The sequence below is a fragment of the Leishmania braziliensis genome, chromosome 19 (assembly GCF_000002845.2).
Source record: "Leishmania braziliensis MHOM/BR/75/M2904 complete genome, chromosome 19".
Classification (NCBI taxonomy): Eukaryota; Euglenozoa; class Kinetoplastea; order Trypanosomatida; family Trypanosomatidae; genus Leishmania; species Leishmania braziliensis.
In genome coordinates this window covers 663,979-677,846 of record NC_009311.2, presented here as the reverse complement: position 1 = coordinate 677,846, position 13,868 = coordinate 663,979, and the positions used below count along the sequence as shown (strand labels likewise).

General features: G+C 58.9%; 1 protein-coding gene across 1 annotated transcript; it reads right to left on the bottom strand.

Moving 5' to 3' along the window:
- Positions 1-11,379: 11,379 nt before the first annotated feature.
- Positions 11,380-12,819, bottom strand: CPA (cysteine peptidase A (CPA); the record flags this gene model as incomplete). The annotated part of the gene is made up of 1 exon (XM_001564212.1): positions 11,380-12,819. One exon carries the CDS (start codon positions 12,817-12,819, stop codon positions 11,380-11,382), a length of 1,440 nt encoding a protein of 479 aa, XP_001564262.1.
- Between the last annotated feature and the right edge of the window lie 1,049 nt (positions 12,820-13,868).

The window sequence follows — 13,868 nt, the reverse complement described above, 5'->3', positions numbered from 1 at the left end:
CGAAAGCAAAACCAACCAAGAGGCCTGCTGCTGTCAGCATTTCAGCATGAAAACCTTCACTGAAAAAAAAAAAAAAAATTCCAGAAAAGGGAAGAGAGCAGAGAACAAAAATACAGATACCATCATTTCCATTCAGTGTGCCCATTGGCTTCCATATAACACGAGGCCGAACCCCCACCCCGCCCCGGCCGCAAACAACACCCGCGGACTCACGGTCGTGCTCGCCACGCCGCGCCTCCCCCGGGGGTGGCGCCCAGGACCCACATCAGCCGACAGCGAGGGCCGGCTAAGACATGCGCAACCCGCCTCGACACCCCACCCACCGCACGGATGCCGCAAGGGTGCCCAGCGCCGCAGGTCGACCCGACGCAACGCCACCCACGACCTGACCGCCGAAGTTAGTAGAGATCCGTTGGCCTGGCTTCCCCGTGCCGAAGACATTGGAGCCTGTTGCCGCCAGAAGCGATTCGGTGTTGGCAGGAATATTTTTTTTGGACGATACCGGAGGAAGGATCGGAGACCCACACCGCCACCGAGAAGCCACCCGCCTGATGGTGCGGAAACATCCGAATAGAAAGCGAAAGCGCGTCGTTTCTCTTCGGATTGGACGCCCAGTCGAAGAGGGAAAAAAAGACAGAATCGCACAAAGCCCTCCATACCATGACCACCCCAAAATGAAGACATCGCCTTTTGCCAAAAACAGACGGCGGCGATGCGATTCCCTTGCGACTGCAACCCAAGCCCCCCGCACGCATGGGGAAAAAACCGCAGACTAAGTGCACCGAGCACTCGACACCGCGAAAAAGAAAGCCGGAACCCCCTCAGGCACACCGCGGGGGGCGGGTGGCGAGGATGGGGCGCACCCCTGCGAAAGAACCCCGGCACGCAAGCTCGCGGGGGGGGGGGGGGGGGCCTTCTTGGAAACGGGCCCAAGCGCCCCCCGGGGGGGTCGCACAAAACCGGAAGCGCCCGCACCCAACTGAAAAACGCGCCGCCGGAACCCACGCCACCCACCCCCAGCAGAAACAACACCTCCCTCCCGCAATACCGAGACAAGCGCGACCCGTCGACACCAATTCCGGGGCACCAACGGGGATGCCTGGGGAAGGGGGTGCTTTCGATACCCGCCAGGCTACAACTGGCGGGGTCCGCTTGACGGCATAAGGGGCCAAAGCCCCACAAGGTGGTGGCCGGGAAAAAATGGCGGCGCGGAAAGACTGCTTTGCCTGGGGCCACCCGACGGGCATGGGGCCGGCCGTGGCCCCCTGATTAAGCACGCGGCCGCCTGTGTTCGGAGGAGCCAAACCCCACCCCGGACCTCCAAATCGCGCGGGCGAACGCCTGCGAGCGAGGCTAGGCTGAACAGCCCGCGCCGCCTTTAGCCGAAGCGGATCCGCACCCCACCCAGGGGCGAAGCTCCCCACAGGTCTTCCGGCACCCGGAAGGCGCCGGGCACATTACCTTTTTGGGCTCCTGAAATAATCTTGGCGGCGGCACAGCAATATTTGTACACCAGAAGGCTTGCAAACTTGAAGGGTCCCACGGAAGCTGCGGGATGGAGACTGGTTCGTCGAAGGGTCTATCCCCGAGATGGTCTGCTGCAACCTCGTTCTAGGGATCGGGGGCCTTTGAGTGCCCCCAAAAGCCCCGGCCACGACAAGCCCCAGCGCTTTTCGCAAACATTGAATGGCTTTCCCCCGCCGCTGTGGGAATTTCAATCGTCCCCACGCATCCCTGTGGAATCCCGAAAAACAACGACACCGCTGACCAGCCCGCTACCCCATTGTGTGGTGCAGGCTTCATTCTGGAGAACTCACCGGAGACGCCTGAATATTTCCAGAGTAGCACAGAAAGTGCACCGGACTTGGCGGGCCCCGGGACATCGAGGTGGCCAGCCTGCGTTCCTACCACGCCGTGGATTGCGAGCATCAGTTCCCCACTTCTGCTATCACTCTGATTCGTGGAACCCTGCTAACCCCGTCAGCCCCCACCTTCCCGAGGGTGTTTTACAGCTGCAAAGGGGCAAATTGGGGTCATTTCGGTGAGGCATCAAAAGCTGTCAGACCGTTGGGCGAAGCCACTCCGGACGAGCACAAAGCAACGTTCAGCTCCGCCCCCCTGCGCGCTATCAAACGCAATTGTCCACATGGCTGTCGAAATCGTGGGGTTGTGCGGTGGCCAGCCGAGACGGACGCCGCCGACGAGCAAGCCGCAGCTGCACAATCAGCTTACTATGTCAACTCGAATCACCACACCTTGCGCACACATCAATTACGCAAGCATGGGGGAAAACACGTCACCAGGCAAGTCCCAAGGATACCCGCCGATGACGGATATCAAAGGCCGACCCCGGCCCACGCCCCATGGCTAGCGCCGCGAACGGTGCGTGTTGCACAAACCACCCCTCCTGTCTATCAGGCGCCTCCCACCGCTGACGGTCGCCATGAATATACCATTAGTTGCAAGCACCGCCTGCTTGCGCAAACCCTATCCCACCGCCCCGCCAACCCCCCAGCCCCCGACATTTTCATCCCCACAGCCCACTATTTTTCCCTTTCCGGGTCATGATTTCACGGAGGGCAATGCCCCCCCCCCCATTCCAAAGGCGCCCGCACCCAAGTCCCCCCATCACAGCCCCCCCCGCCCGGCCCGCCGACGCGCAGGGGCTACCGACCTCACCACCACCACCTTACCTTTTCCCGCCGAAGATGCGCCGAGCACGTGCGTTCACTCTTTTCTTTCCCTCTCGCCGGGGTATGGCGTGACGGCAAATAGGATGAAGACAACGGGCGGGGGAGAGGGGGGGAACAGACCGCCTCCCCTCGGGCAAAGAGCTCGTGCAGCCCTGGCTCGTCCCGAAGACAGCCGGGCAGGATGACATCCCCAACGAGGCGCAGCGTCCCGTTCCCCAAAGGACAAAAGCGCACATTTTAACCCCCATTTACTGGATGTGGATCGCACACCTTGTTCCCCAACAGCGGAAGAACGCGCACGTTTCACCACCAAAACCTGGGAAGCCACCAGAACAACCTCCGTCGTACCGGCCAATTGCTCCCACCTCTTGCGTCTCCAAACTTATGCGGCAGACAACGTTGGCGCGCTTATTTCATGCACGGCGGCCCCGTCTACACCAACATGCGCGTGGGCGTGGCTGCGCCGCGAAAATGGTGCTTTCCAGGATCACAGAAACGGTCGAGATGCATAGAAATATCCATTGCCACATGATGATCGGCAAGCGCCTGGGCAGGGAGCAGCAGACAACCCACCGAGCAATTCGGACGTTAATAACCGTGGTGGATTTCAGGAAAGCCTTCGAGACCATGGATTCCCAGATTCCCGCGAAGAGACCACAGAGTTTCCCCCTGCACCCGCTTGAAGCACTGGCTCCGAAACTTCCTTGCACACCGCTATGCACAAGCAAAGCTTGAAAACCGATTAGGCAAACAGTATGCTCTAAAGACTGGTGGCCCTAAGGCACCGTTCTTGCACCACAACCACCCCCCTGCAAGCCTCTCCTATTCCAGAGTTGCCGGTAGGCTGATTTCCTGACACTCAGTTCGGCATGTACGCAGACGACCTGGCCATCACCATTCCATGTCGTGGGCGGAATTCTGACGTCAGGATCGTCAATGTGGTCCTGGGAAAAGTGGTGGCGTGATCAAAATACGGCGGCATACAGATAAATCCGCAAAAAAGCGAATCCTTTTTTGCACACTCCAAGCCACACGGACGAAGAGAAAGTGTTCGACCCACTCCGCCGCGGGGGGACGGGGTCTCTGTTTCACTGTTCGGTGGCAACAAGAGTCCCAAGCCTCTTGGCCTCCAACTTTTCTTCTAAACCGGATACAACGCCAATTCGACGCATGCACAAAAGCAGGTGGGGCTGCGGGGTGCGCGGTTGTGTCGTGCTGAAAACCGCCGGATCGACCCTCGCCACGCGATGTGAGGCAGTTTTTCTCTTGCCATGACGACCACAACCGCTATGTGGTCCAGCGGTTGGATGAGGGCAATGGAAGGCACGGAAAAACCCAAGCCAATTAACCGGCGCATTCGTCCTTACTTGCTTGTCGCCGGTCTTTCCTTTGGTTTTGTTTGGAGATAAGTGCTGCTAGAATCCGACCCCTTCCCCTGTAATTCGGGTTATTTCGACGACGACTCATACCCAAAGAACCATCCTGGTTCGCGGAAACCTGGCGGGCCTATCGGCTACCCCCTTTGCCAAAGCCCCGCCCCTGTTGGCGGGGGGCGGGGGGTGGGCGGCTTTGTTGCCGGGCTGCTTGTTTGGAACGGGCCCACGCCCGCGCGAGGCCCCCCGCACCCACCCCGGCGCTGCGGTTTTGCGCATGGCGTGTCTATTGGCACTGGTTCGCCATTGCGCCATTCACACATTGTGGCGGGGGGCGGCCTTGTTATTGCAAAACGTGCCGCGCGCATGGGCAGCCCCATTGGTTTCCCCAGGGCGCCCTGCGTTGCAGCCCGGCCCCCGCCGTCATCCCGCCATTTCCCCCCTTTAGCAAGACTTCCCGACGAACTGTCACCGAGGACTGTGACCCCTTTGCTAGCGGCCACTGGGCTCAGAGCATTGCTATGCGCAGGGGTCTTCTGAAACTCGTCCCTCCCATTGCGGAAATCGTGCCGAGAGAAGGTGTTTGCTTGTTCACGCGGCGGGTGGCCGCCCCCTTCCGGGCGCAGCCCTTTTTGCCAAACCTCTACTGTTGAGAGCGAAATCTGTTCCTTCCCACTGTTCTTAGCAACGGACTGGGAATTCACCTCCAGTTTTGTATGCACTCCTAGGGATTCTTTGTAACGAAGTAGCCAACACAGCCGCGGTCGATGTGGCTGCTGAAGGTCTCTATGCCTCACCCAAAATTCATCCCTTCTGCATAATTGGCCTTCGCCCCTTCCTTGGAAGAGTGCTTGTTAACAAATGGAAGGCGCAACTAAGGGGAGGGGAGCACGCGTCGCCTCCGCTTGTGTGGCGGTCGTTCTGGCCCGTTCCCGCGAAGCCCCTGGCTCGTTCGGGGGAAGTGGGGTTGTCGAGAATTCCCCGCGGCAAACGCCCCCGTTTCGGCCGGCTTTTTTGGGCGGAGAGGCTGTGCCAATCGTTTTCGTTGGCGCAGTCCATCGCAGGAACTGGATACGGCTTTGCGTGGTGCGCCATTAACAGGGAATGGGGAGCCGAGAAATTTCCGCAGTGCTCGAAGGATTCCAGAAACATGTACATACCGTGGAATCATCCCCAGCAACTTCCAGGTGTTACAAAACCCCATAACACCCACACGCGGTGACAGACCCCCGCTGGTGGGTGGGACCTGCGCGTGTCCGTTCAGTGGCTTCACGCACCTTTAAGAATAAGGACACCATGTGGCGTGGTTCCCCCCAACCCGGGCGCGTGCCAAGACAGGGCGTTGCATCCTGTTAGGCGTTTTCTTCTACCTAGTCCAGCCGCGGGTTCGGTCGCCGGCCCCGTTCCTGAGGAGGGTTGGTCGATCACCCACGTGTCTTGGCGCCCTGTCCTTGCCGAGTGCCTCGCTCGAAGCGCAGCCAGGGCCGGAATGATCAGTCGCGGGTTCTTCCGGCGCTTCCTTCACCCTAGGCGGCCCATTCGATTTGTGGAGGCCGCGCCGGCTACCGGCTCCATTGCCCCAAGCGGGCCTTTGGGGGGGGGGGGGGGAAGAAAATCCGCGGGAAAATGGCCCTCTCGGCGGGTTTTCCCAAGATGAACCTCGCGGTGGCGGCGTCCCGCCCCCGGGGCGTGCGGGGGCTTTGGGGATGTCTGGGTGACTCCTGCGGTTTCCCCGTTTCGCCGGCGCAGGGGCCAGAATAAACCCGGTAAAATACCGGAAATGGGCGCAGGGGTGTCCTGGGGGCACCGGTTCGAAAGGGGGGGGTGCGATTTCAGAGGTGGCGTGCGCCGCCCCGCGGGGCCGCCGGCGGTTCGGCGTCGCCGGGAGGGAGGGCTCCTGGTAGAAACTGGCGGCGAACATTTTTCGTTTGGCCACGGAGGAAACCGTTTCTTGGCGGGGAAAGTGGGAGACGCAGGGCGCATTGCTTGACGCCAGACCTCGGGATGGCAAGGGAAATGTGCGGGTTTTACTTTCCGCATTTTTCCGCCCGCCTTTTCCTCCCGGGCGGTTTCCCCGTACCCCGGTGCCGTTCGTCGCCCCCAACGATCTGGTTCGAGGCGGGCGGGTCTCCTTTGGGCGTGCGCGCTGGCTTCTGTCGGTGCGGAATGAGGCGGTGTCTGGCCATCTTGCCTCCGACAATTTCGGGTCCTGTGCGGCGGGGGCGGGCCAACCCACCGCCCTGGAAAATATGCCCCTGTATTCAAACCTTGGGGAAATGGATCTCGTCCGGGTTTTCCCTCGTCAGGCTCATCTTGGGCGTGATCAGAGAACCCGTGGCTCGCAAACTTCCCGTTCGCGTTCTGCGAGCCTCAACGGGTTTGCTGGGTTTCGCACGCGTCTTCGGTTGCCGCCATAATCGCATTACTCCATCTGAGGGGGGGGGGCTCTGAGGCGGGGGGAAATCTGAAGAGCTTTTTTCATCTGTCGCACCAAAGGGGGCCCCTCAAAGCGAGGATGTCCGTCAGCTTGCATCCTGGGTCCTTTGCATCACTTCGTAGACGGCACGGTAAAAGTTGTCTTTCTGCCAAACCCTGGCTGCCAGCAAGATGTTGCCGATCATGGTGCATATTGTGATGACGGTTTCAATGTCAGCGGTTTGCTTGCGATTGCATGTCCTACGGCTGCATGCCGGCAGGCAGAGCGCAGCATCTGTGCAGCTGATTGGGGGCTCGAAAGACACAGCTGTAGCGCATCTGTGTCTTTGGCAGTGGGATGGGAATGCAGAGGGCATCAAACTGCTTTTGTAGGATCTGCAGCGTCTCTCTCAGGTCCCGTCTGGCCGACGGCCGTGGGAGTCGGGTGGTCCGTTGAACACCCTCCTTTCGAACCGAGCCATTGGGTGCGGGCTGCGTGATCAGTCATCCTTTGTGATCTGGCGCCCAGAACACAATAACCGAGTGCGCAACCTGCGCCAACAGGCAACGCGTGTATGTACCCCCTGGGCGTCGCCTGGGCTTGGCCTTTTGTATCGTGAGATCAAAACCTCCCGGCCTCAGCCTGGCGGAACGGGTTGTGCGAGAGACATCGGAATGTTTGGGGGCTGGAGGTCCTTGGGCAAATGGGTGCTTCCCGCAGATTGTTGCCTGCATTCTGGTGCCGGGTCGAGTCCCTGGGGAACGCTGGTTTCCTTGAATGGCTTATTGGCTGCGGTGTTGGGTTCGTGGGGTTTCTGTCGCGCGTGGCCTGCCCCGGTTTGGTCTTTCAGGGGGGGGGGCGTTTTTGGTGTCGCTGCTGCGTTTGGCCGCGCCGCGCACGCCGCCCGATGTCCCCCCAGCCCCGCAGCAAAAGACCACATCACCAACAGAAACAGGCGTGCTTCCGGGCTGTCCCCCAAGTGTTTGGCTGCATCCACGACCTGTCTTTGGATTTGGGATCTCGCTGCTCATCAACTGGTGCCATTTGCCATACGCTGCTGGGTATTCCAGTGGCTCCTCGGGGTTGATGGGTTTCGTCTGACCTGTAGCCAATGGCACGCTTATCAGCGCACCGTGCATCGCTGCGTATTTGAACGAGATGTTCGGCGCTTTCCAGTTCCTCCTCCTGGCTCATCTGTGGGTCAGTCGTTTCGCTGTGGCATCTTGGGCCGGTCCTCGGGGGCCCAAAAGTGTTGCTTCCAGGCGCGCGCCGAGACCTTGTCCCATGCCGCCTGCAAAGCTGTCGCGGGCTTTGGCTTGCTGAGCGCATCGGTTATCTGAGATATGTGCTTGCATGCACCTTTGATGCATGGCTATAACTGTCAGAATCCCTGTTCGGTTTCTGTTGATCACGGGTGGTAAACCATGGGCTGTGTGTTCCATAATCGCGCGGGTCTGTTGTCCAGCTCCCCGCTACGCTCAGCCACGGACTTCTATAATTCCTCCAGCGTGATGCCTTCCCTCTGCGCCAGGTCTGCCGTCCCTGAGAAGGAGGTCTTGTGGAGGTGCTTGTTCGCTTTTGCTGCCGCAGAGCAGTTCAAGTACCTGCGCAAGAACCTCTAGTTTTCTAGGCTTCCATGTGGTGGCCTCGTTGAGGAACGGGCCCAAGCGGAATGTTGCGGTGTGGGGCTGTCGTATCGCGTCGTCTAGTGTGTGCTCGAATATAGAGGCCCACACGAAGACCCCCGCAGCCATCGCTGAAGCGCTGCTGCGCCATGCACTTGACAAAGGCCAGAAGCAGTTGTGTCGCGATTCTCAAGAAGGGCGTGCGTGCGTACCGCCTGACGGTGACGGACGGGGGCTGAGTCCAAAATATGCAGTTGCACCTTGCTGGACGTTTTACCTCAGGTTAGAGTACCGACTAGCCCATGATGCAGCGCGTGCAAGGGGTGTGTGGCAGTTTCTCTCCGTAGGTGCTTGCTTGGTGTACAGCCGCCCGGGTCGGATCTGCCGCAAGCGTGGCCAGTCGTCTGCACTTGCAATGGAGTGGCGTTGGCGTGTAGTGCTGGCGAAGACCAATCCAACTCATGACTTGTCCTCTTCCTGTGTGACACTCAGCCTCCTGTGAGCATTCCCATTGGTCTTTTCTGGCACCGTCCCCTTCTCCGGGTTGTCCCGACGGGGAGCCTCGCCTCCGCGGATCCCACCTTGGCAGCTGCCCCGACCTCAGCCACGCGATTCCTGTTGCCGTAGCGCTCTGGAGTAATTGCCACCGCAGCCGTGGCGTGGATTGGCTTTGCCGCATGTTTGCCTTCAGATCCTTTGAACTGGCGATTCATCTTGTCAGTCAGGGCAGATGCCAGAGCGTTCAGCTGCCTCGCCATCACGCCCACGCCTGCTACGCCCGCTTGGTTCCCTTGGGCGTTGTGGACAGGAATATGTATCCGCCACCAAGCAATGCGTTGTCCTTCAGTTTCTCGTGAAGCCCTGTCACAGCACTCTCCGCGCCGCCAATCAGGCCACCGCTTGCTGCCTTCCACTCACCCGGTAAGAGGGGAATGCGCTGAGTTCGCGCCACTTTGGGGTGGAAAAAGAGGGTACTGCAGTTCGGCACCTCGCCCACCAGCGGGGAGGTCATTGTGCGCCCCCCCCCCCTGTCCCAGGGGCTGGCCAGAAGCCAATGATGCGTTTTGATGGCGTCATCAGTGCTGACGTGGAGGATCACGTGCATCAGTGCGTAGCGTGCATCGCTCAGATCATTTGAGGAGAGCTCGCACTAGCTCAGCCTCACCGCTACGGGAGCCAAATGGCCCTGCCGGGCGCGACTCACGGAACTTTCCTCTCCTCTCCTCCAGCCCTCCGCGAGCTGCGGGCTTTTGGTGCGTTGTTGTTCCCTTCCTCCCCAAAGTGCCTCAGCCTTGATCGGCTCCTGCATCCACGGGTAGACTAGTAACTGGTGCTTGCGCATACGTCTCTCCTCTATGAGGTACTTCACGCTTCTCATGTTTGCTGTGGGTTGCCTCGGCGCTGAGAGGGCCGTCAGAATCGTCCTCCTTCTCTGCCTTCAGTTCCACCGCTGGGTAATCTGCCCCGTTACCTCTCAAGGAGTGCGAGAGAGAACGTTTGCATTCGTCGGTTACCGACTCTGGTGTCCGAGACGTTTTAGCTTCGGTAATCTTTGTTGGGAGACGGCTGGTAACGAGATGTATAAAGCCTTTTTCGTCGAGCCGGTGTGTCGGCTGCAAAGGAGTGGAAAGAAGGGAGGAAACTGCCCCGAGCGAGAGGTGTGCGCTCTGTAGATGCAATGTTGTGCCAGTGAAGGAGAGGATACGCGTAAGAGGTCATGCAAGCTAGAAGGGGGCTTGTTGGATCGTGAGATTGTATTCCGCGGCCCTTCCCTGATCCCTGAAAAGGTGATCCTGTTCTCGGCAGTCGTCACCAGTTAGTAAAGCCCCCCCAGTGAAGTGTAAGCGATCTCTGATTTCGTATTATTACCCTCAGGGGTTAAAAACACGAAGGGGAAATGAAGGTGGGGGAGGGGGGTTAAGCAGCCTCCCTCCCCCAAGGTGAGTGCACCACGCGAGGATGGCGTTTCTGTGGAGGAGGCTAAACGCCTCTGCTCTGCACTGCCAAAGGTGCCCACCCTTTTCCCTTCCAACTATCGGCTCATCATCGTTTGTTGTTGTACTCAGCGAAGGGGAGAGGGCAGATCAATACACAGAGAAAAAGGGAGAGGAAAAGGAAAAACAAGAGGGACAAAGAGAGACGGACAGACCGGCAGATCAGAGGGGAGTGATGTAGACGTAGGCGACCCCTCTCCCTCCCCAGAGAGAGGGGTGAGAGTGGGGGAGATGGCGAACGGGAGAGATACACCGAGGCCATTAGGGAGTCCGCATATTCGTCGCGATCGACCCGACTTCTGGGCTGCGTGTGCGATCGCGCCGCTAACACCGCTGGCGTCGTGGCAGGAATGGAGTGCGCCTTGTATACAAGAGCACGCATACGGGCACGTGTTGTGTTTGCGTACGGACGGGAGCGCTGAGCCACCTGTTTCACTGGGTGGAGACATGAAGGGGACCGGATGGAGGGTGGTGAGCTCACTCTAAGCATACGGAGGGTGGGAGTGACGAGAGGGGGGAGCCATAGGGTCACTGGGGCCCGTGCTCCAAGAGAAGGGAGACTTGAGGTAACACTGTCGGGTAGAGGAGCCATCCCGCTTCCACTGGGCAAAGAAGAGAAAACTTCCTCGTCCCCCCTCTTCTCTCGCCGCACCGTTGTGCTCCGAGAAATCCGCACGCATGCAGGTAGAAAAGAACAAAGCAAAGCAAAATATATGCTGTGCTCCGCAGGGACTGGCTCACCCCCTTGCTGGCTTGGGAAGGAGAGAAGGGGGTGAGGAGGAGGAGGAGGGAGAGACGGCGGGGGTTAGTCACCAGGGTGCACTGCCCATGGCACACCTTCACACACTATACATGTGAAGAGCGCTGAGCAAGCGTAGAAGCACAAAGAGGGTGAGGTGGGGTGGGGTGGGGTGGGAGGCATGAGCAAGAAGATAAATGGGGCGAATACCATCGTCGCTCTTCAGACAAAGTTGGAGAGTACAATGTTCGAGGTCGTGGGGGTGACTGGCGCAGCACTGTTGCACTGTTCGCCACTTGTACACCAGGATGCGTTGTGCAAGCTGACGTGCTGCTAGCCGCAATGGGCTGTGACGAGTGGTGCGGACTTCTCGCGAGTAGGTGCACTTCGAAAGGAAGTAACACAGACGTACATGGTGGCGTGGTGTCCTCATGGCACTCGGGTGAGGGTGGATCAGACATCGAAAGAGGGTCTGCTGTGGGTGGGGAGGAGGGGAGAGGGTCGTTGCAGGTGAGACGCACCGTGCGCAGTGGATCTTGCTAGTGCTGGATGATCCCCTCATGGGTCGCGGCTGGGACACCTGGCTGGCCAAGGAGCAGTGGCCTGGACAAGTCCGAGATGGGGTCGCTCGTGCTCCCCGCACCGACGGACGAAGCGCAGATGTTCTGGAAGTAGCCCATGTAGCTTGGCATACATTGGTTCAGCGGCATGCGGGTCTCCTGCGAGTTCCCAGAGCAACTCGACGACCTGAAGATGAGCTCCACCACCTCCTCCTCCTGGCAAGTCACCATGACAGAGCCGCCACCCCTGCGGCGCAGGCACACACCGGTCGGATACGTTGTGCTTGTGCACAGCCGCGAGCAGCCATTCAATAAGCACTTCTTCTGCACAAGCACCGTCTCGCTTGGCTTCGGCGCCTCGGTCGTCGTCGGCGCGCGCGAAGTTGTGGTGCCGCCAACCGTGGCCGACATGGCGTAATCCTTCATCATGCACTGGTTAGAGCCCTTGGCAAGGCGGATGTACCCATGCTCACCCCACGAGGTTCCCCAAGAGTTCTTCACAATCCAGTACGGTGGGTTTGCGCTGTTGTTATAGCCGACAAGGAGTACACCGTGATTGAGGTTATACGCGAAGCAGTTCGAGACCACACCACCGAAGTACAACTGCCAGGTGGTCGCGTCGACGGCGATGGAGATGGGACCGTTCTTCTCCAGCCACGCTTCGATCGCATCCTCATCCTGCGGGAGAGAGACTTGACCACTGATCCTGGCGCCAACCTTGCCGGTGCTCAAGCACGACGCCGTGCTGCCGTCGCCAGAGGTGTAGGGGTAGCTGACCTCTGTGTACACCGCGCCGCTGTGATTCTTGATGATCCATGCCCAAGCCTGGTCCATCAGCCCGCCGTTGCACCCCATATCGACGGTGTCGCACGACACAAGCATCTGCTCCGACAGCGACACCAGGGTGTTGCCGGACAAGGCCCACTGGCCTTCGATGTTGCCAATGGCGGAGAAGGCCCAGCACGAGCCGCAGAGACCTTGATCCTTCACCTCCGTCACGGCACCCTTCTCACGCCAGTCCACCGCCGACAGACCACCGCGTACACCCTCGTAGACGTGCGCGCGCTCCTTGTGAGCCTTGAGCTGACGTGTGTAGTAGTCGGGGTTCAGGTACTGCTTGGCAAATTCCTGCGGGGTGAGGGCCGCAAACTTGCCAGATACGTCGTAGTGCGCGTGCGGGTTCTGTGCGTTGAGGTAGACGGCTGTCTGCATGTTCTCCTTGAAGGCGTTGAAGCGGTGACCCTCCACGGCTTCCTCGCCGAAGGACTTGCCGTGCTGCTTCTTGAAGTGCATGAAGTGCGCCGAGGCGACCTCGTCGTCGATACCGTGGAGTGTGCGGGCGATGACAGTAGAACAGTAGCACAGCGCGAACAGGACGGTTGCCACCATCGCAAACAGCAGGGGGTTGCGGCGGGCCATCTTTGCCGATGTTTTGTTTGCCGACGTGTGGACAGGAAAAATCGTGACGGGAGGGCAGGGGGCAGAGAGAGAGAGAGAGAGAGAGAGAGAGCGTTGAAATCGAAAAGAAGCCCAGAAAAGAAAGAGGCTGAGAGGAAGCAAGAGGGGCTAACGTGCTGGCTGGTTGAGAGAGTGTGTATATATGCTGGCTTCTGCGTCCGACAAGGAGAGTAGAGGAGTGAAAACCTCCAAAGCGTTAAAGAAAAAAAAAGAGATGAACACACACGAGTGTTGTTGTCGCTGATGTTCTTGTCTTGCGAAAGCAGCGACTACGGGGATGATGATCGATAGCTCGAGTCAATGTGCACGTGCATCGGCTTGGATGTATAAGTGACATCAAGATGAGATGGAGGAGGAGGAAAAAAAAGCGGGAGTGATGATGGTAATGGTAAAAAGAGGAAATGAAGAGAGGAGGGGGGAGAGCGAGAGAGAGAGAGAGAGAGAGAGAGTGGGGGCGGAGCAGCAGCTATGCGCGCACGGAAGCGTTGAATTCGCAGCGCTCGATGACGTGCCTTGGATAAGAGAGCATGCGCGGCTATATACTTTCGCTACTTGCGTAATCTGCTCGAGCGTACACCAACATACCTATATTGCCTCTCAGAGCATCGGCACCTCGGCGGAAACTGACAGACAAACGACAGCCAGAGTATGCGTTTCTTCCTAGTAAGGTGATGGAAGAGAGGTGGAAGATCACACGCACTCCATCACTGATCCTCTCATGGCTTTATGAACTCTTAGGGGCCGCGCTTCACGAATAGCTTGGCCCAGTACCTGGCGCAGTAGAAGTCACTATCCTTATCTGACGAGTGAAGTGGAGTGAGGGCGGACGGGACTGTCTCTACGTAGTTTAGGCCACAGTCACCCCCAACTTGTTTTTCAAATGATGATGATCTGACACTGCTGACACATCTCTTAGATGCAGGCGGTCGCAGAAGTGGCGTTGGCGGTGGTGCAGGAATCGCACTGGTTACCTTCTTTTCCTGTTTGTTTGTTTGTTTCTCTCCGACACA